At 43.6% G+C, this 20452-nt stretch overlaps 1 protein-coding gene across 1 annotated transcript in view; it reads right to left on the bottom strand.

Moving 5' to 3' along the window:
- Nucleotides 1-1070: 1070 nt before the first annotated feature.
- LOC143923753 (dipeptidyl peptidase 4-like) overlaps nt 1071-20452 on the bottom strand; it is a 179437-nt gene continuing 160055 nt past the window's right edge. The window contains exons 22-27 of the mRNA XM_077447582.1: nt 19879-19933; nt 17867-17966; nt 12069-12133; nt 10582-10654; nt 5569-5642; nt 1071-4248 (exon numbers count right to left, since the gene is read on the bottom strand). Coding sequence (XP_077303708.1) covers nt 4150-4248; nt 5569-5642; nt 10582-10654; nt 12069-12133; nt 17867-17966; nt 19879-19933 — 466 coding nt within the window. The 3' untranslated portion in view covers nt 1071-4149. The remainder of the gene's footprint in view (nt 4249-5568; nt 5643-10581; nt 10655-12068; nt 12134-17866; nt 17967-19878; nt 19934-20452) is intronic.

The raw sequence follows: 20452 nt of genomic DNA, 5'->3' as shown, positions 1-20452 counted from the left end.
ACACAGCATTCTCCCTGATGATAGCAAAGATATATAGTCCGGGTGCATAGTCATACAGAGTAATAGCCATTCTGAGAAACGACTTATCCCACAGTCCCTTTGGGTCAGCTCACAGATTTGATATCTGTTAGTGATGCTGGGCACTAGAGATACAATACAGTACATAGAAATGACAGAGAATCGCCATGCTTTGCAATTGTCATCCACATTGCTACATCTATATATATAATCTAGAACTGTGCACTAAGTAATATACTGTATTACATGCTTGTTACCACACATAACTGCAATGCAAAATCCAGGCGTAGTGTACTGTGGTACCTCTTATTCTGAATGGCCCCTTTTGCACCTTGGCAACCCACTTCATTACACTTGCATTTCAATGCAGCACACAGATGCGAACCAATTGTGTATTGTAATGCAGTGCTCTAAATTTTAAAAAAAACGCACAGGTAATTTTTTTTTCATAGAAACAGAAAAGTGACAGTGGAAAAAGAGAGAGGTCCATCGAGTCTGCCAATTTTATTTTTTTCTCTTTTTGTTTCCGTTAACTTTGTTGTCTGACTATAGATCTATGTTTATCCCAAGCATGTGTTGCATGTTGTAGTGTGTGCTGCTAGCCCATTTAAACTGATTGCCCTACCCTATATTAACGTGCCTTGGAGAACAAAAACCTGTTGCATTGACACAGACTGAATATGATTTACTAAAGAATTTGAGAATGTTTCACTTATATTATCAAATTGTGAAAAGAAAATCCTTGCCTATTTATTTTATCTTCCCATGATTGGATAATTGAAGAGAGTTTTCACACATTTCACAGTGTGACTTTAGGCTTTACAAAATCCACCTACTCATACCCAGCATGGTCATAAAGGAACATCAGCATTTAGAAAAGAACCTGAATGTCCTCTCTGAATATCGCTACTTACAGATGGACTTTTCTGAGTCCGCTTTGCAAGGGTTCATTAAATACAGCTTTGAGTTCCCCTTAAATAGGCTTCAATTAAAACTGTATTTTTATCGGAAGTAATTACGGTTATCACAAGAATTCTATACAACAAACAATATAAACCTGCACAGGTCACATCTTTATTGTTTTCTTCCACAGCAGAATTTACAGAAAGGACATATTATGAATGTGTTGTAAACATATTTAGAAAAATCTACTCGGATACTATATTATATATTTCACAAAAAATACATCTCATGAAACTTCAGTTTCCAACATATTACAATAAGAATAGGCCAATTCGGCAGATCTGATCATTTTCTGCAAATCACAATTGCTCTGCATATAGACTTGTCTATGGATAATAATGCAAATCATAAATAGGCAGTCAAGATTCATATATTCCAAGATTTTTTGCAGATCGGAGAAGTCACTGTACATCTAATAAACGTGAACCCCAGGCAGATATAAAAGACACAAATGATTGAAGCTTGGTATTCATTACATTGTATTTAAAAAAAAAAAAATGTAACTAGTGTAAGTACCTGAATTTGACTTGGCATTGCCTTTGAAATTAAAATGAGAAAAAGTTGATGTTTGACCAAAAAAGTTGAAAATACGCCAAATTCCTGAATAGATTTGCTCATCTATTATATTTATAAATACCCAGCAGTTTTTAATACAAAATCAGAGAATGATTGTTAAGAGCAAACCTTGCATTACTTGCTACTGTCATCTATTCTTTTTTTTTTTTTTAAAACATTGCAAGGACATTACTTAGGAGGTCAAGGTAAGTCTATGGGAATGTTGGAAAGTTATATAATAGCATTGGTCTGAAGTTGAATATGTGTGTAAATACAAAGCTGCCTCTGGCCGAGTCGGTGAGCATGACATCATCAGCCGGACTCTCTGCCCCAGCCAATCAGAAGAAGCGTTGTATTAATTCACAGAATACAAAGCTGCCTATGAATGGCTTGGCCTGCTCAGACCGATTCTTATTTTATTCTGGGTGAGAGACAGGAAGTCTCTGTCTCACAACTGGAACCCAGCTGAAGCTACATACAGTTGATACAGTGATTGGAGCCAGCGCAGCACTTTGTGAAGGAGATAGTTAGTTTGGACCAGCTTGGTCCAAACAAAGTATTTAAAGTGACAGGAAACATAGAGATCAGCTTTCAACATTTGGAGTGTTTAGAAAAATACATTTTCATAATGACCTCTATGCTGCTGCAGCAGTGTGATGCTGCAGCTGTCCCACGTCAGCTCTAAGACCAAGAACTGAGTGATCACATGACTGTTGATCGCTCAGTACTCTGTCTGCACAGAATGGAAAGTAGTAACTGTCAGTAACTGCTCTCTACTCTGCTCCTTTAGTGCTCACTAAAGTGCCAGGCAGGAGAGGGGGCTGCTTAATGGGAGCTGGAGTCAGCTGTCAAGTTGGCAGCTGGGTGGATTCTGACAATATTGCTGGGATCCTTCCAGAGCCTGGAGCAGCTCTACTATGTCAGCGAAGAGTGGGTCACTGGAGAGCAAAAAGTAAGTGCAGTATTCTGACTCACAAGAGAAGAATGGCCAAAAAAAGCTTTGGTTATAGCTCTCTTTTAACAAATGGAGGGTATGGAAAAATGATAAAGGAAATAGAAATGGAAAATAATTATTTCAGACTGTTAAAATTTGCGAACCGGGTAAAGAAGCTTGTTTCTGTCCAGTAGTGACTAAAATAAAGTGCCACAGTCTGATCCAAAACTCAAAATTATAAAATTTAGCTATTTGTACTGGTCTATGAAGAAGGTTAAAATAGAGTTTTTGGTCTTAAAGGACACATATTTCATGGTCTAAATACCTTTTAAGCCCCCATATCCCCCCACCCAAAGTTTTATACTCACCTGTTCAGGCTTCTGTGAGATTCACACTGTGCCCCCCACAAGGAGATGCACAGTCACTACTCCTGGCTGTTCACGTGGGCCATCCTTTCTTTCTTCACAGTGTGCAGATAAAACCATTTTTATTCCTATTTAGGGGTCATCTATTATGGGTCCCAATGATAGATGGCCTCTCTATTGGTATAAATGGGATTTTTCTGCGTACATATGGAAGCAAGGGTCTGGCTGAACAGTTTGCAGGGGAAGCCATTTGGCTCCTCATGGTCTGCACAATGTGGTATTTCACAGGGGAATGGACAGGTGAGTATAAAATGTGGAGGAGTGCTAGGGAGAAGTGGGGGGTGACAGTGTTACCTATTTAAAAATGAGAATCATAGAAAAGGGTTAATGTACACCCCTTTCTCCATACATAAAGGGTTGAATGCACGCTTTCTTGCATGTGCCACTGATATACACTGTCTTCATGAGTAGAGTGATTGATAAACCTTCAGCATCCGATACACTTGGACGCACTAGTGTCCACCACTGAGGAGTTTTCCCTTTACGTCCAACTCCTGGTGGTGCTTGTTGGGCGAAAACTCCAAAGTGGGGCCTCAGAAAGCAAAACAAGCCTAAGAGAGGCTCTATTCCTTCCCCACTGTAAGTAAAAAAGTCTGTGTAGCTTATTGAAGGGATTTACTCTCTCTTCCTGTCACACTGACACATGTCACCGAGACAGGAAATGAGGGGCAGTCTCCCCAGCAGGGGCATAGACAGCAATTCAATCCTGATAAAGTTTCTAAACAAAAAAGTGTTTGCTGAGATTTGACCGATAAAGGTACTTTTTATTTTGTGTAGTTGTCAAATAGTTAACAGGGGTAATATTTATTTTCATTGGGATAGTATTGTTGAGTACACACCTTTTATATTACAAGCTACTTAATACACATATTAAATATATTCAATAGAGTCCATATTCTCCAATATACAAAATCTTTTCTCCAGAATAGTAGACTATACTTCCTAATTTGGTTAATAGCAAAACACAGTACAAGTTTGACATTCATATATAAATAGTTTACTCTCCTAATTAGCAATATCATTTAGAATTAGTGGGTGAGATATCTTCATATATATCATCCATGCTTTCAGTCATGACTGAAAGCATGTCCATTGAACTGTGCTCTTCATTTATTTATTAATTCTTACAGTAGTTTTCCAAGTCATTTGCCTTATGTGTTGCTTCTTTGGTTGTCCTAAGGATTCAAAATGGCTTCCTTTTAGTCATCACAGTGTACCGGTCAACCATGGCACAAATGAGTATATTGTCCTTGATTACTGCAGATTAAAGCATTGCTTCAGATAATGACTCATATGGGTGTAGATGTGTCTGTTTGCCAAGCCGCTTATTGCGTGGTCTTTGTCAGTATACCACTAAAAATAGAAACAGAGAGTAATAATAAAACACAATGTGGCAAAAAATATGTGGACACCCCTTTCAATTTTGAGTTTCAGGTGAACAAAGCCAGGACCATAAGGACATGGTTTGTGAAGTTTGGTGTTGAGGAACTCAAATAGCCCACACAGAACTCTGACTTCAACCCTGCTGAACAGCCTTGGCATAAACTGGAACACTGATTGTGAGCTAGGTCTTCTCAGCCAGCTTCAGTACCTGACCCTACAAATGCTCCTTAGGTTGACTGGGCACAATGTCCTACAGACACTCCCCAAAATCTTGTGAAATACCCTCACAGAAAAGAGGAGGCTATTATAGATACGGGGGGGAGGGGGACTCCATAATAATGCCCATGGTCTTGGAATGGTATGTCCAACAAGTTACATGGTTATAATGGTTATGTATTCAAGAACTTTAGGGTGTGTAGAATAACTACATGAAGTTGAGTGCAGTTTTACACTAAAAAATAATTAAAAGTATAAAGCCAGCCACTGGTTTTATCTGTGTTTCTTTTGTGTGAAGTATGTGGCATCACTTTCATAGTATGTAGGTAATTTTGTCTGTGCCATAACCCTGCCTTGTAAAGAACATTCAACTGGATTTCTATGATGTTGAAAACAGTTCTCTGCTTGTCCAAGTAACTTCTTCAAATCTAATGAATGTAAAGGACAAAGCCCAGAATGTAATACCTATAGCTATACAGTTAACGTGTCACTTTAATCCAAACCCAATGGAATGTTCAGGGAAAATGGTGTTTCCCAGTAATAAATACTGAGGTATGTTTGTGACAGATTCTCTTTAGGCTGGACTCACACTTATGTGCTAGCATTTTAGGTGCATTTTTGATGCACTGCACTTCATGATGCACTGCCTTTTTTATCCAAAGACCTTATAACACAATAGGGGTTATTTCCGAAAGGCAAATCCACTTTGCACTGTAAGTGCACTCGCTCTAAATCTAAGGGGTAGATCTGAAATGAGTGTGGAAGCTCTGCTGAATGCTGTTTTTTATTTTCCTTGCGAGTCCCCCTCGGATCTACAGAAACTTTACTTTCAAGTGCACTTCCAGTGAAAAGTGAATTTGTGGATTTTCCTTTAGTAAATAACCCCCAATGTGACTTTTTTGGCCAATGCATGCCAATGTACTGAATATATGTGAACTAGCACTATTAAAAACAATGGCAATACGCTTATAAACAACATTAATATATGAAAATTAAAAAGCATACTACAGATGTAAATGGGCACATAAAGACAAATGTTTAGAGCACTGTATACAAAAAAAATAAAACATTTACCATGCTTTCAAAGTCTACTCCTGCATCTACAAGTGCCTTCGAAATATGGGCTGCTTGCTGGAAATGCACATTATCTGGAAAAGAAACAAAAAGGTCAGTAAACTGATTACATCTGATTACTGGCTTTGTATTGTAAAAGAGCTGGAAGAAGAAAGCGGAAGGCCTGGCAGAAGAACTGAAGAGGGGGACAAGACCCCCAAAGAGCAGGACAAGACCCCAGAAGAGCGGGACAAGACCCCGAAGAAGAAAGCTGTGCTCCTCCGCTAGTAAAAGAGCTAGTAAAAGAGCAGAAGATAGATGAGGAGTCTGGCGAGAAGACACCCCAAGACAGAAGAAGAGAAGACCACCGGAGCTGTCCAATAAATTATTTTAAAAACTTGTGTTGTGTTTTTTATTTACACTTTTTTCACCAGGTGAATGGGTACATCGTATTATTGTATTATTAAAGGGGGCTCCCAGATTCCAATAAGTCCCCCGCCCGCAGACCCCAACAACCAATGGCGAGGGTTGTTGGGAAGAGGCCCTTGTCCTCATCAACATGGGTACAAGGTGCTTTGGGGTGGGGGTGCTGAAGGGCTCCCCCTTCCCCAAAGCACCCCCCCATGTTGAGGGCACGTGGCCTGGTATGGCTCAGGAGGGGGGGGCGTTTTTTCGGTGTAGGGCTTCCCCTTTAAGTCCATACCAGGTGACGGGGCTCGTGAGGTGTCAATCTCGCCGATGGATGCGGCGACATTGACTTCCTGCACTAGTCTCGTCTACCTGGAGCTGTGTTCAAAATGAACAGACTTTTCTTTGTGTGTGGACAAGTCCGTTCATTTCAAAAGTCCGGCGGACTAGTACACAGACGGGTGGATTGTCTGCCGGACTGCCAAGTCTGGCGGACAATTTTGAGTCAAAACTTCTTTGTAAGTCCGCCAGACTTTTGGAAAGAAAAAGTCTGCTGGAGCCCACACATGGGCGGATTGTCCGGCGGACTCTGGTCCGCCGGATAGTCCAATTGTGTGTACGTGGCATTAAAGGAAGTTTGTGCAGCAGTGGAAGCCATTGGCTCCCACTGCTGTCAGTTAAATCCTGTGAGCAGAGAGCAGGGGCAGGGCCGAGCCGGGCCAGGCTGTGTATGTCTCATATGTTTGCCCCATAGCAAGCGGCTTTCTATGGGGGCAGACACATAAGAAGAAGAATGGATAGCACTGGTGGGATACCCCAGAAGAGGAGGAGGGGCGCTCTGTGAAAAACCATTGAACAGTGCAGGTGAGTATAAAATGTTTATTAATATAATAAAAACAATAGCATTTAGAGGTGGAAAACATTTGATGACTTATTTTTTCCCTGAAGCTTTGGAAGTGTAACTTTCTCCCTTTCTAATTAAAGAAGAACTATCACCAGAAGAAAACAATGTTTGTTAATCTCCCCAGGTGATTACCTCCATTTTCTAATCTCTTCAGGGGTTGCTGAGATGTGTCGTCAGATAGCTAGCCTGTCCACCTTCTTAGCTATCTGACAACCCTGATCAACAAAGATGGGTTTTTGAGTAACAGCTCAGGAGCACAGAGGGCATGACAGGCAGTGCACACAAAGCCTACACAACCATACCCCTTTATCTTAAACTGGCAGACAGAACAGAAAGATTGCATCTGGAAGAAAGAGCTTTCATTCATAAAAACACAAGCTGACAACAGCACAAGCCATGTACTACCCTGTTTCCCCGAAAATAAAACCTAGCGTGATTGTCGGTGATGGCTGCAATATAAGCCCTACCCCCCAAATAAGCCCTAGTTAAAGTTCTTGTAGGTCTTATTTTCAGGGTAGGGCTTATTTTCGGTGAAACAAGGTAGGGCTTATTTGGGGGGTAGGGTTTATATTGCAGCCATCACAGACAATCACACTAGGCCTTATTTTTGGGGAAACAGGGTATACTAGGCTGTCTAGTACAAGTGTAGTAGCCAGGATGTGCTGTTGTCAGCTTGTTTTTTGAAAATGAAAGCACCCTTCCCACTTGTGGAAACTGTTGTGAGAACTGCCTCACTACTGACAATCTGTATGTGAGAGACAGCAAGAAGACTAGAGGGAGTGTGTTTGGAAATATTTGAATTACAAGGCTTCTTCTACACAGCCGGTTATCTTCATTCTGTGGATTCCAGTGGCAGATTTTTGCCAGAGGAATGTCCAGGTCATGTGCACAGCAGCTGCTGGTCAGCCTATATATATACCAATGACAGGCTGACAGTGGGCTCTGCATGTAGCTGTACCTACGGATGGTCAAGCCTAGACACAGTCAATTGCATCCAGGATCGGACATTCTCAGATAAATACGCAGGGAGCAGCTACATACGATAAGCAGTTGCCACTGTCATCCTGTCATCTGTTTATAAAGTCAATAATAGTACAAAATTTTACTGCACCAGCACTAAGAAAAAATTAAGCTGCTGACACTGCAATAGAACTAATTGCATAAGTGAATGTAAATTAATGTGCAGCGCTAAGGGATGCAAACAGGGGTGGACTGACAACTCATGGGGCCCCCGGGCAATAGGAGATTATGGGGCCCCCGGGCAATAGGAGAAGATTATGGGGCCCCTGGGTAATAGGAGATTATGGGGGGCCCCAGGCAATAGGATATTATGGGGCCCCTGGGCAATAGATTATGGGGCCACACAGTATACACACATACAGTATACACACACAGACACACAGTATACACACACAGAATACACAAAGGTACTGGAGAGGCGGGGCAGCTATAATCTTGGGATTTTTAAAAATACACAGATTTTTACATACTGTCTCTGGTTTTATTGAGGTTGGCAACCCTGATGGGCCCCCTTAGTGGCATTGGGCCCTCAGGCAGTGCCCGAGTACCCATATGGCCAGTCCGCCCCTGGATGTAAACAAATGAAAGTGCAAAAAATTGAAACAAATAATTAACACTGATAAAAGTGTAGAACATACAAAAATAATACTGATAAATACATAAAAATATATATATATATATCAATAAATCATAATGTCCATGTAAAAATGCATAGATTCTAAGGGAGGAAGTGAGTGACTGAAGTGGAAAAACGGTTCAATATAAATTCAAACTTCTGCTTCTGGGGAGAAGTTCAGTGTACTCTTGTGGAAAGGACCACCAGGAGTGGAAATTAACATTGAATGTGCAGCCACCACCAGACAAAATGGTTGGGTACTCTTACCAGATCCAGTGGGCTACTTGTTATCAGCAAGGAGCCAAATGTGCAGAGAAACCAAAGGAGATTGGACTCCACAAGAACCAGCATACACAGAACAACACAAAGGGAATGCCACTCCAACTCAGCATCCAAAAAGTCCAAGGCTCAACCAGGCATGTAGAGATTGAGGAAGGAAAAACGCCAACATAGCATAAAAGCTTTAGCCAGGTATGTTTATTGAATAAGTAATGCACTTACATCAATATGGATGGGTACAGGCACTGTCTCTATCAGATTGTTGGCGTTCTACACTTTTATCAGTGTTAGTTATTTGGTTACATTTTTTGCACTTTCATTTGTTTGCATCCCTTAGCACTGCACTTTCATTTACAATTGTTTATAAAGGCTACCCAACTGCTGCTATTCACATGACCCCGGTCATTCCATTGTCAAGAATCTGCAATTAGAACCCACAGAATACAGATAATTGGCTGTATGAAGGAGGCCTAGAGGTTTAAACAAAAGATCCACAGATCAAAAGATTACCAGAAAATGGAAGCAAAGTGAACTTTTATAAAGTTTTCAGCAGAAAAAGTGTCCCCTTGGAAATTTTCCCCTCTATTGCTACTGTGGCACCAACCATGGATGAGCTTGGGTTCAGTGTAAACTGGGTTTGACTAGCAATGACAGCTAACTTCAATGCCTGGATGAACTTGGGTTTGAACCGACTTTGACAGTGGTCAGCAGGGTAGAGTAAATCTGCCATAATGTGAAGACAGGCAGCAGTCAAAGCCTTGCAGGAGCTCTGTACCCTCGCTATGCTATCCAAAACAAAAGACATGGGGTTTCATGTACACTTTAATTTTTCGTTCTAAATAAGGCATATCTTTAATGCACCCTCAAGCTACATCTGGAAGTAATAACTACAGAGAAATTAAAATAAAGCAGTTTCTTGTAAAGAAGAATAAAATTACTGCTTCTCCTGTGCTGTTTATGTTAATAATGTTTCAATGAAGAGGAATCACCTCTTGGAGTCTGCTGAGAAACCGGTATTTCCAAAAGTGTCAGTCTCCTGTGTCCCCTGCAGTGCTCAGCAGTTCCTCCTGCCCACCCTCTCATCCTAACAGAAAACAATAGTGATGTGGATGTTGATTGAAGGAACCATTGAGCATGAAAGGGTAAGATAGGAGGTCAACATTTCTGGAATTTTGGTTTACCAGCAGATTGTGGGGGGAATTCCTCTTCAGAGTGGCATTCGTGGCACCGGAAATATTAGAGGCAGAGGAGCTTGCCCTATTTCAATTGTAAGATTGGCTGCAGGGTACCTGTAAAGCAATAGACAGCACTCTCATTGACCTTCACCACTGAACTAAAGGTTGCTTTAGGGCCCTACAAGTGTTAAGATGGCTTCTCAAATGCTTAGCAAATACCTATTGAATCTGATGCTCTTCAGAATAACATATGCAAGTTAAGATTTCAGAATACCTGTGTATTTGGCCCTATGCATGCAGAAACATGGGGTCATGGAAGAGGCCCCATAGTCTGTTGAAGTTAGTTTACAGAGAAGGTATTTTAACCACAGATACCAGATCTCCTTGATATGCTGATAAATCCTTTTCATTAGCAAAAACAGTTAACGCTGAACATGTGGTAGAGTTTCAGTAGCAGCAGATTTAGATTCATATGATATAATTACACAGCTAATAATTTACATTTGTAGACAATTAGTGTTGTTCTGTCTCGGTCATCACAATATAGCATTTGGCCATCAAGTTTTTGTTTTGTCAGTTTTGATGCTGGAAATCTGTCATGGGTAGTAGAAGCCTAATTAGAGGAGACTCACCATCTGCTGTGCCGTGGATGAGGAGGTATCCCACGTCCTTAAACTTCGTCGCTCTAGCCATGACCGTCGAACTCTGACGGAATAAAGAAAGGTTTATTGGTTTTTGATTTAGCTAGTAAAATTACTGAATAGTGCAAAACAAACTGAATTGTATCTTTCACTGAGCTAGTGAGAACTAAAATATACCCCTGGATAGAAAAAACTTTTTGACCATTTTCCCACAATCCTTCTCCAAAATACAATTTACTGTAAAGATGCTCCTTCCTTTTTCCTTATCTATCATAAGCAAGGTCAATAATGGGGAAAAGGTTTGTATTTCCAGACAGCAAAGGGTAAGAAGTAAACTTTTTAATCTTTTTTAATTGTTATTTTCTGGAGCAGATTGGTGGCTTTGGGGCAACTCAGACTGTTTTTATTTTAAGCACTGACTAATGCAATTTGTACGGCTTAATGATTTGACCTTGTTAGGAACCCAGATTCCACAAAGTACTGTTTCAGTAATGGTAGTATACAATGTACTTATTCAGTGACAGCAAACAAGCCATTCAGGATAGAAAAAACGGGTCAGGACAGAGCAGTCACACTGCTTACCGACCACAGAAAAAGAAATGGTTATGCAGATTCCTGTCCACAGTTCACTTGGGAATGTAACACACAAATAACAAGAGATATTTTTTGGTCTCTATGGAATAGGTGAAATTTTACAAAATGGTTAGCAGGTACAATGTTTTTTAATTTTTATTTTGCAGTGTGTATTCTGAAAATTTACTAAAGGCTAAAATAATTTTTTTAAGGTGAACTCTATTTAACAGTATTAATTATTCAAGCCTGAATTGGTGGAATGGCCTCACAGACTTTAACCTAGAGAAGCTAGGCTAGGAGATGTGATGCACTTTCCCTTGTTCTTATTACCTTTTATGACCATGTAAACGCACGTTAAATATCTATTATAGTTCAATTACCTTGGAAACAATTATTTTTTAATGCGGTACAACATTTTTTGCAACCAGAAACATTATAAGGGCAAATAAAGCAAAAGGGCAAATAAAAGGCAGCCAAGGGACAGATAATTGGTCGATATATGGGGCACTGAGCCAACCCAGATCAGAGTCAGACCATTCACAGTGCAAAATAGACAGGGGCCTAGAGCTTTAAGTATCTCCAGGGGATCCAAATAAAACCTTCATTCTTTCCCAGTAAACCAGAGAGATAGCGCAATTCACCAAAGCTGTAATCTAGCTTGTCACTTTACCAAGGAGGATACATTTAACTGGGGTCTAGAAGCTGCTACCTTATCTAGGACTCCTTTTTGCCCTAAATAATCTAAATATCGATAACACACCCAAGTCTACCATTTCTCTCTGACTGCTGTTTACATCATACTGAGGAGTCTTTGGGAAATTATTGACATAAGGCTAGAGAATCTGAAAGGCAGTAAGAGGAAAAACCATACAATGACTAATGTTTGATAATACAGGATATCATACCTCATAATTCTTCAGGTTATCCTCTGGTGTAGGCAGACTCATGTATCTCTCGGTATAAATAGTATCTGTAATTTATAGAAAGCGATAAATTACTTTATATGGCTAGATACAGTACAGTATATACAGTATATGAAACACATGAATAGATACAAATAGTTCTGAATGGCAACCATTACCAAGTTATTGAATGTTACAAAAACAATCCATTCCTTCTCCAATGTTTAGGAAACTGCTGCCAGATAAAAACATCCAATCATTCTATTAAATACAGCATGCACATCAAAGACATATGCGGATATGTCTTTGATGTGCATGCTGTATTTAATAGAATGATAATACCCTTCCTCTGACATACATGTGTCAATGCTCTGTGAATTCCCTCTCTGACCACACCCTTGGATGGAGATGGAGGCCATGGCTTAGCTGTTGACTTTTGACAAAAAGTCAAAACTTGCATATACTGTATGTAATGGTACTATTTTGATTGCTAATGTTGATTGCTTTGGGGGAAAGTATGCTTCAAGCAGTTGATAGAACAGATATGGTAAGCACCGTTTACTTGTTTGGGGAATTGAAGGAATTTACTAATTTTGATGCCATAGTACCCTTAGTAATTCAGAACAAGAATCCTGATATTTTGCTTGTTTCTTGATAAACTGAAGCATACTATATACAGTATGTCAGATAATGAAAAAGATGAAAAAGTGCCAAATGATCCAATACAACTTTATATGACTAAATATCAAATCCATGGAGCCTTCACACCAGATTCTAACTCTACTTGTGCGGGATCTTTAAATGATCTACACTCACTCCAGGGGTAATCTATAATTTCTACTCTTCAAATTACTATTTATTAATTAATAAACCTTAATGATCATTATAATCGCCTTCTCTCTAACCCCATTTAAATGTCCTAGCAGCTCCTCAGTATTCTGGCCTCTCCTTCCCAATGGTCTTATCTGTTCTCTAAGCTATAGTACTGCGGAGAGATTCTGAATGTATAGCAACCCTCTAATGCCGATTGGGACTCTTAGACCAGATTTTTTAAATTAATGTATTTGAGGTCCTGTCCTAAATTTCATTCAAATAGTATAAGAGCAAGTAAGTGATTTCAACTGTTGATTATTTTTTTTTAAATGTGTCAATAAAATTATTAATATGCAATATGGAGCAGTTACTGGTATCCACTAAAAACAATCTGTGAGCTACTAATAAGTGTTTTAGCGGTCTCGTTATAATTAAAGACCATGTCTTCAAAAACTGATGGACATCATTGCTTTGAATCGCCTTTTCTTTTTAAATTGTTCTTATCTCAGGGGTTTTTGTGCCAAAATATCCTTGCCTGTGTTTAGAACTTTAATTTTTAAAAGTAACCACAGCCAAGGCTATCAGTGAAAGTGTGACATGATTTTAAAGCCCAAAGGAACTTTCAGTTCAAACCAGCTACAAAAAATATTTTGCAGGTAGCTCCAAATGAAGGTGTGATATGTCTTGCAATCTTCTTTCTTTGATGTGTGTGTGATAGCGCTGGACCAGTAGACTTCAAAACCATATATTCATATCATAAAATATAGGGTGGGTGTACCATGTTCAGATCCTAGGCTTATACTGCTCTGACAGTGACAAAGAAGGTGTTTGCCAGATGTTGAATTCCTGGATGTGTATTGAAGAGCGCCATGTACAACTGTTCATCTCCCTTAAAGAGGAAGTAAACCCTGATGAGTTTACTTCCTCTTTTTTTCCCTGCAAAGGTAAAGCATAATGGACTACTATGCATCGCATAGTAGTCCATTATGTGTCACTTACCTGACACAGGAGCCAGCGAAGTCGCCGCTGTCCCCTGTAGTCCGCCGCATCCATCTTGCTGGTGGCGTCTCGCAGCTCCGCCACTGTCATTCGGCGAAGTCGCGATGACGTCACTCCCGCGCATGCGCACGGGAGTGGACAAATGCGGCAGCTCCATTCTTGGAACTGCCGCGTTCAGTGCGCCTGCGCGCCGCTGTCTACGGCGCATGCGCCGTAGACAGCGGTGCCCGTTCTCGGGCAAATATCTCCTAAACCATATAGGTTTAGGAGATATTGCTTGGACCTACAGGTAAGCCTTAATCTAGGCTTACCTGTAGGTCAAAGTGGTTTGTAAGGGTTTACAACCACTTTAAAGGACCTTTTGAAACATTTAATGGCTTAGAGTATCAAACACAGCTAAGCCGTTTTAGGTGAAAAAGTCTTCTCCTTTGGGGCTTGAGCAGTCAATGTTAACAACACACAATACAATTAAGATATCTGTGTTAATGATTGGTAAAGACTAGCATCTCCTGGTGGAACTAAAAGCTGCTTTGGAAAGCAGCCAGTGGCGGAATTATCAGGGTCGCAACAGTCGCAAGTGCGACTGGGCCCTGTAATTCTCGGCCACTTCAGGGGGCCCACCGGCAGCCCGCCCGCCGCCCTCTGCCCGCCGCCCGAGGGGCCCACCTGACTGTCCGGCCGGGGGTGTGCGTGTGCGGCGTAATGTCGGGTTCATTCATGCCGTCCTTCGCCAGCGTGAGAGAAGTGCTCGGTTGGCTCCGCCCCCGCCTATCCAGAGCGTCTGTAAGGGAGGCGGGGCGGACACAAAAAAACCTTCAGCCAATGCAGTGAAGGCACTCTCTGAAGCAAGGCTTTCCCGGAGGAGCGGAGGCACGCTTCATGGAGGAACTTTACGTCACTCTGCAGGATTCTGAGGAGGGGGAATCGATCATCATCATCGATTGATTGGCGGTAAGTCACCACCCCCCCTCCAGATTGTGCCAGCCCGCCACCCCCCTCCAGTGCCACCACCTGCCCTCCAGTGCCACCAGCCCACCATCGCCCCTCCAGTGCCACCACCACCCCTCCAGACTGTGCCACCCCCTGCCCTCCAGTGCCACCAGCCCACCATCGCCCCTCCTGTGCCACCACCTCCCTCCAGTGCCGCCACCCCCCCTCCAGTGCCACCAGCCCACCACCCCCTCTCCAGTGCCACCACCCCCCTCCAGTGCCACCAGCCCACAACCCCCTCCAGTGCCACCACCACCCCTCCAGACTGTGCCACCACCTCCCTCTAGTGCCACCACCCCCCCTCCAGTGCCACCAGCCCACCACCCCCTCTCCAGTGCCACCACCCCCCTCCAGTGCCACCAGCCCACAACCTCCTCCAGTGCCACCACCACCCACCTACCCGCCGTCACCACCCCTCCAGACTGTTTCACCACCCCCCTCCAGACTGCCACCACCACCCCTCCAGTGCCGCTACCCCCACCTCCCTCCAGTGCCACCACCCCCCCTCCAGACTGTGCCACCCGCCCTCCAGTGCCATCACCACCCCTCCAGACTGTTTCACCACCCCCCTCCAGACTGCCACCACCACCCCTCCAGTGCCGCTACCCCCACCTCCCTCCAGTGCCACCACCCCCCCTCCAGACTGTGCCACCACCACCCCTCGAGTGCCACTAGCCCACCACCCCCTTCCAGTGCCACCACCACCCCCTTCCAGTGCCACCACCCCTCCAGACTGTGCCACCACCCCTCCAGTGCCACCACCCGCCCTCCAGTGCCACCAGCCCTCCACCCCCCCTCCAGACTGTGCCACCACCACCCCCCCTCCAGACTGTGCCACCACCACCCCCCCTCCAGACTGTTCCACCACCACCTCTCCAGACTGTTCCACCACCCCCCCTCCAGACTGCCACCACCGCCCTCCAGTGCCACCCCTCCCTCCAATGCCACCATCCCCCCTCCAGTGCCACCACCCCCCCTCCAGTACCACCAGCCCACCACCCCCCTCCAGACTGCCAACACCACCCCTCCAGACTGTGCCACCACCACCCCCCCTCTAGTGCCTCCACCACCCCTTCAGACTGCCACCACCACCCCTCTAGTGCCACCACCACCCCTCTAGTGCCACCACCACCCCTCCAGACTGTGCCACCACCCTTCCAGACTGTGCCACCACCACCACCCTTCCAGACTGTGCCACCACCACCACCCTTCCAGACTGTGCCACCACCACCATCCCTCCAGACTGTGCCACCACCACCACCCCTCCAGACTGCCGCCACCCCTCCCTCCAATGCCACCATCCCCCCCTCCAGACTGTGCCACCACCACCACTCCTCCAGACTGTGCCACCACCACCACTCCTCCAGACTGTGCCACCACCACCCCCCCAGACTGTTCCACCACCCCCCCTCCAGACTGTTCCACCACCGCCCTCCAGTGCCACCCCTCCCTCCAATGCCACCATCCCCCCTCCAGTGCCACCACCCCCCCTCCAGTACCACCAGGCCACCACCCCTCCAGACTGTGCCACCACCACCCACTCCAGTACCACCGCCACCCCCTCTCCAGTACCACCACCATGCCACCCACCTCCAGTACCACCGCCACCCACCTCCAGGACAACCATGCCTCTCCAGTACCATCGCCACCCTCCTCCAGTACCACCACCCACCCTCCGGTACCACCGCCACCCCTCTCCAGGACCGCCACCCCCCTTCAGTACCACCACCGCCACCCACCTCCAGTACCACCACCACCCACCTCCAGTACCACCGCCACCCCCTCTCCAGTACCACCACCATGCCACCCACCTCCAGTACCACCGCCACCCCTCTCCAGGACCATCATGCCTCTCCAGTACCATCGCCACCCTCCTCCAGTACCACCACCCACCCTCCAGTACCACCGCCACCCACCTCCGGTACCACCGCCACCCCTCTCCAGGACCGCTACCACCTTCAGTACCACCACCGCCACCCACCTCCAGTACCACCGCCACCCCTCTCCAGGACCACCATCCCCCTCCAGTACCACTGCCACCCCTCTCCAGGACCACTATCCCCCTCCAGTACCACCACTGCCACCCCCCTCCAGTGCCACCATCAGCCCCCCTCCAGTACCACCACCACCACCCACCTCCAGTACCACTGCCACCCCTCTCCAGGACTACCACCGCCACCCACCTCCAGGACCACAATCCCCCTCCAGTACCACTGCCACCCCCCTCCAGTACCACCACTGCACTGGTGACACAGGTTTCACTCGGGACACAGGCTGCACAGAAATGTTTTACTTTGTTCTACAGTGGAAAAAAATATAGTATCAAAATCATGCTTTTCGGGGGGGGGGGGGGGGGGCCTTCCTGATTTCTTGCATCGGGGCCCTGAGGTTTCTAGTTACGCCTCTGAAAGCAGCAACAGCATAAGTAGAAAAGCCTATCTCCTACTAGTATGCTGCAGAAAAGGACCCTTGCTCTCTGGGTGAAAGTGATCTTTTTGCAGAGGTTGGGAAAACACCAAGCTTGCTTAGAGCTAGAGCTCCCCAATCAGTATGGCTCATGAGTTTGCGGATTTAAGAGATATAGGTCTAATTCAATAATTCAGCAGGGGGGGCTAGAACCTCTGTATAGAGATATCTGCTTCCACACAGAATTCAAAAGATCTTCACTGCAGCATGCTGGCAGGGGACAGTTGTTTTCACTCAGGTTGTATCTAATTTCTAAAGAAAACATTCTGCGACTTTGCACACCTAGAATGCGTTCTGGTGGACTAAATTTAAAGTTCAAGTGGGCTTCAAGTTGTAGTTTAGTAGTGAAGTAAAATCAGTAACTCAGTGAGTAACTCAGTAAGTCTATAGCTTTACTACCAGCATATTCCAACTTTATACTTTTCAGCAATTTATCTAATGTCCATCCAAAGAAGAATATCAGATCTGAGTAGACATACCCTTAAAAAACTGAGTTTTGTTTTAATAAAATACTGCATTGTTGTGTCACATACCATAGTAAAACCAGCTTGATACCGGGGCTACAGCAATTCCACACTTAAACACACCACTTCCACTGCCAAGCACCATAGAAGTTACATAACCTCCGTATGACTGAAAAGACACATATACACACAGTTTAAAATGATTATTATAAGTATTATGTACTTTGTACTGTTAAAGGGAAAGATTCTGAACTAACATTGGTGTGATGCACCATTTTCCTAAAGTATATCTAAAGTATAACTTTTTTTTAGCTCTGCATTGAATGGGGCAGTGTTAGAAGCCTTGTCAAGCTTTACTGCTATCTTTGGCACCATTAGAGAGATTCCTCCTCAATTTCTGTCCTGGGGGGACCAGGCAGGAAGTGAAGGAACCCCCCTCCCCCCAGTGAAGCTTCCAACTACAGAAAAACCTCACTGGAGTTTAATGCTTCCCCACTCCATTCAAAACTATAGATACACGTAAAGCACTACTGGCCTTGGCTTTATTGTCCAGTAAAGGAGCCTGGATCACAAGACTGGCTGGCTTAACTATTTTGGTTAAGGTAAAACAGCTCACATACATGTATTTCTGCTTTGCATTTAGTGGTCTGCATTTAGCTCAGTATTTAAGCATATCTAAATCCAGTGGTGGCTGGTGCTCCAGTTGGGGGGTGGGGTAAGCAAGACAAACTCACGCGGCGATGCAGAGCAAAGAGATCGCTCCGATCAGGACGGCCATCTCCCAGGATGCTCCGTACATCCTCCCCACCCCAGTTCTGGACAATACAATCGCTTCACCTCTTGGCCAATCGGCTCGACCCACTTCCTGACTGGTTGGGAGGAGAGGCAGGAAAGACAATAGCGAATATTAATTCCCTATTGTCACACAAGTGGGTGGGCTCAGAACACAGTGCTCTGCACCCTGAGCTCACCCTTTTTGGAGCCAATTAGAGCCTCAGGCTCTAATCATGTGCTTAAATAAAAAAAAAACATTGGAATCCATGTGTCCGGCACCCTGCATGTAGATTAGGGTCCATGCACATGGATTAGGAGGGCTATGACAAAACAAATCTTTAATATTCCATATTTCTTTATTCAAGTTTTGCCCTGAAAACAAAAAAAATACAAATAGAGATGAATCTAAATCAAATCTTTAATATATTGCAGCTTACAGTCCTTAGATGGCTGTGGCTGCATTCAGGTTTTATTGTTTTTTGGCTAAGAATATTTTCAGCAAGTACAGAAAGCACCTGTTGATTTTGCCAGAAAATCCATATCCTTTTCATGTCCTGTGAGCTGAAAAGAAAGCCAAAAACACCCTTTTTGGATAAACTCCTAGTACCATCACTCCACAATGCAACTAAATGCAATGAACTAAAGTAGACATGTTTGTTACGCCTGCTTGACACCCATGGCTTTTCTCTCATAGATACAGTGGAGAAATGAGTAGAGGCACAAAGAAAAAGATTTGTAGGATCATTAGGTAAAAATAAAGGGAAAAAGGAAAACTAATGTAGTCACCACATCTATAGACCGGTAATTTACAATATAATACATTTCGTTTTTTTAGGGTTTAGATATGCTTGAAAATATGAAGAGAGTATGAAAAATGTCCGTGGGTCTTTATTTAAATTTTATATTTCCTAAACCTATATGCTAATTTGTTGAAATTCTTTTACCAAGCAGAATTTCCCCCTAAACGTGCCTATAATACCACCCTGGTGTAAAGAAGTTCTTGTCAGTCCCCCATGATGTGCAGCACGCTGTCCATTGAGAGCACAGTGCTCATCTGCTACTGTAGTAAATATCTCCTAAATGGTGCACGTTTAGGAGATATTTGCTGTACTTACAGGCAAGCCTTATTTTAGGCTTACCTTTAGGTACAAGTAAACATTAGGGACTTTACAACCATTTTACAGAATACTGAGCTGCTATCATTTGTGCCAATGCCATTTCTATATTTATTTATGATGATTGGCTGAGTAATATTTTATTATCACCAAAATTGTTAATAAAAGTAAGAAACGTAATGTAGTACTTACCCATCCCCAAATAGCCATCCTTGTTTCATCAACATACCCCAACGATGCAAAGTGCCTAATGAGAAACGCATGTCATTATTATACAATGAAACCTTACATCTCTCCATAGCTAAAATATATACAGGCATACCCCACTTTTAAGTACACACTGGGGTTTATTTACTAAAGCTGAAAAATGCTAAATCAGTACTCCTGTCCCATGTCATACAATTACCAGAAGAGGCATTTTGTTAGCTCAGCAAATTTTATAAGACACTGCCATTGATGTTCTTTCAGTTTGTAGCAATGTGCTTATGCTGCATTAAAGGGATTTTCCATGTTCAGAAAAAATTGAATACCCATTCAATGTCCAAGGACAGATCTACATTTCCCGATGACCCTACTAATATGGTAGCCTGGAAAACTCAGAAGTACCGTAGTTGACTTTTCTCATCTGTAAAGAAAACTGGCACAGCTTTAGTCTCATACGCTGAGGGATCCCGACTATGGAAGTGTTCCAAATAGCTGATTGATGTTTTTCCAAAGAAGGTGGATATTACTTCCCATCTAAATAGATTTTCCCACATTTTTGGCA

This window comes from Lithobates pipiens, unplaced genomic scaffold (genome assembly GCF_037356315.1).
Source record: "Lithobates pipiens isolate NorthernLeopardFrog02 unplaced genomic scaffold, aLitPip1_a1.2 Scaffold_22, whole genome shotgun sequence".
NCBI lineage: Eukaryota > Metazoa > Chordata > Amphibia > Anura > Ranidae > Lithobates > Lithobates pipiens.
Note: the sequence above shows the minus strand (reverse complement) of the source record. Positions and strands in the feature narration are given on the sequence as shown.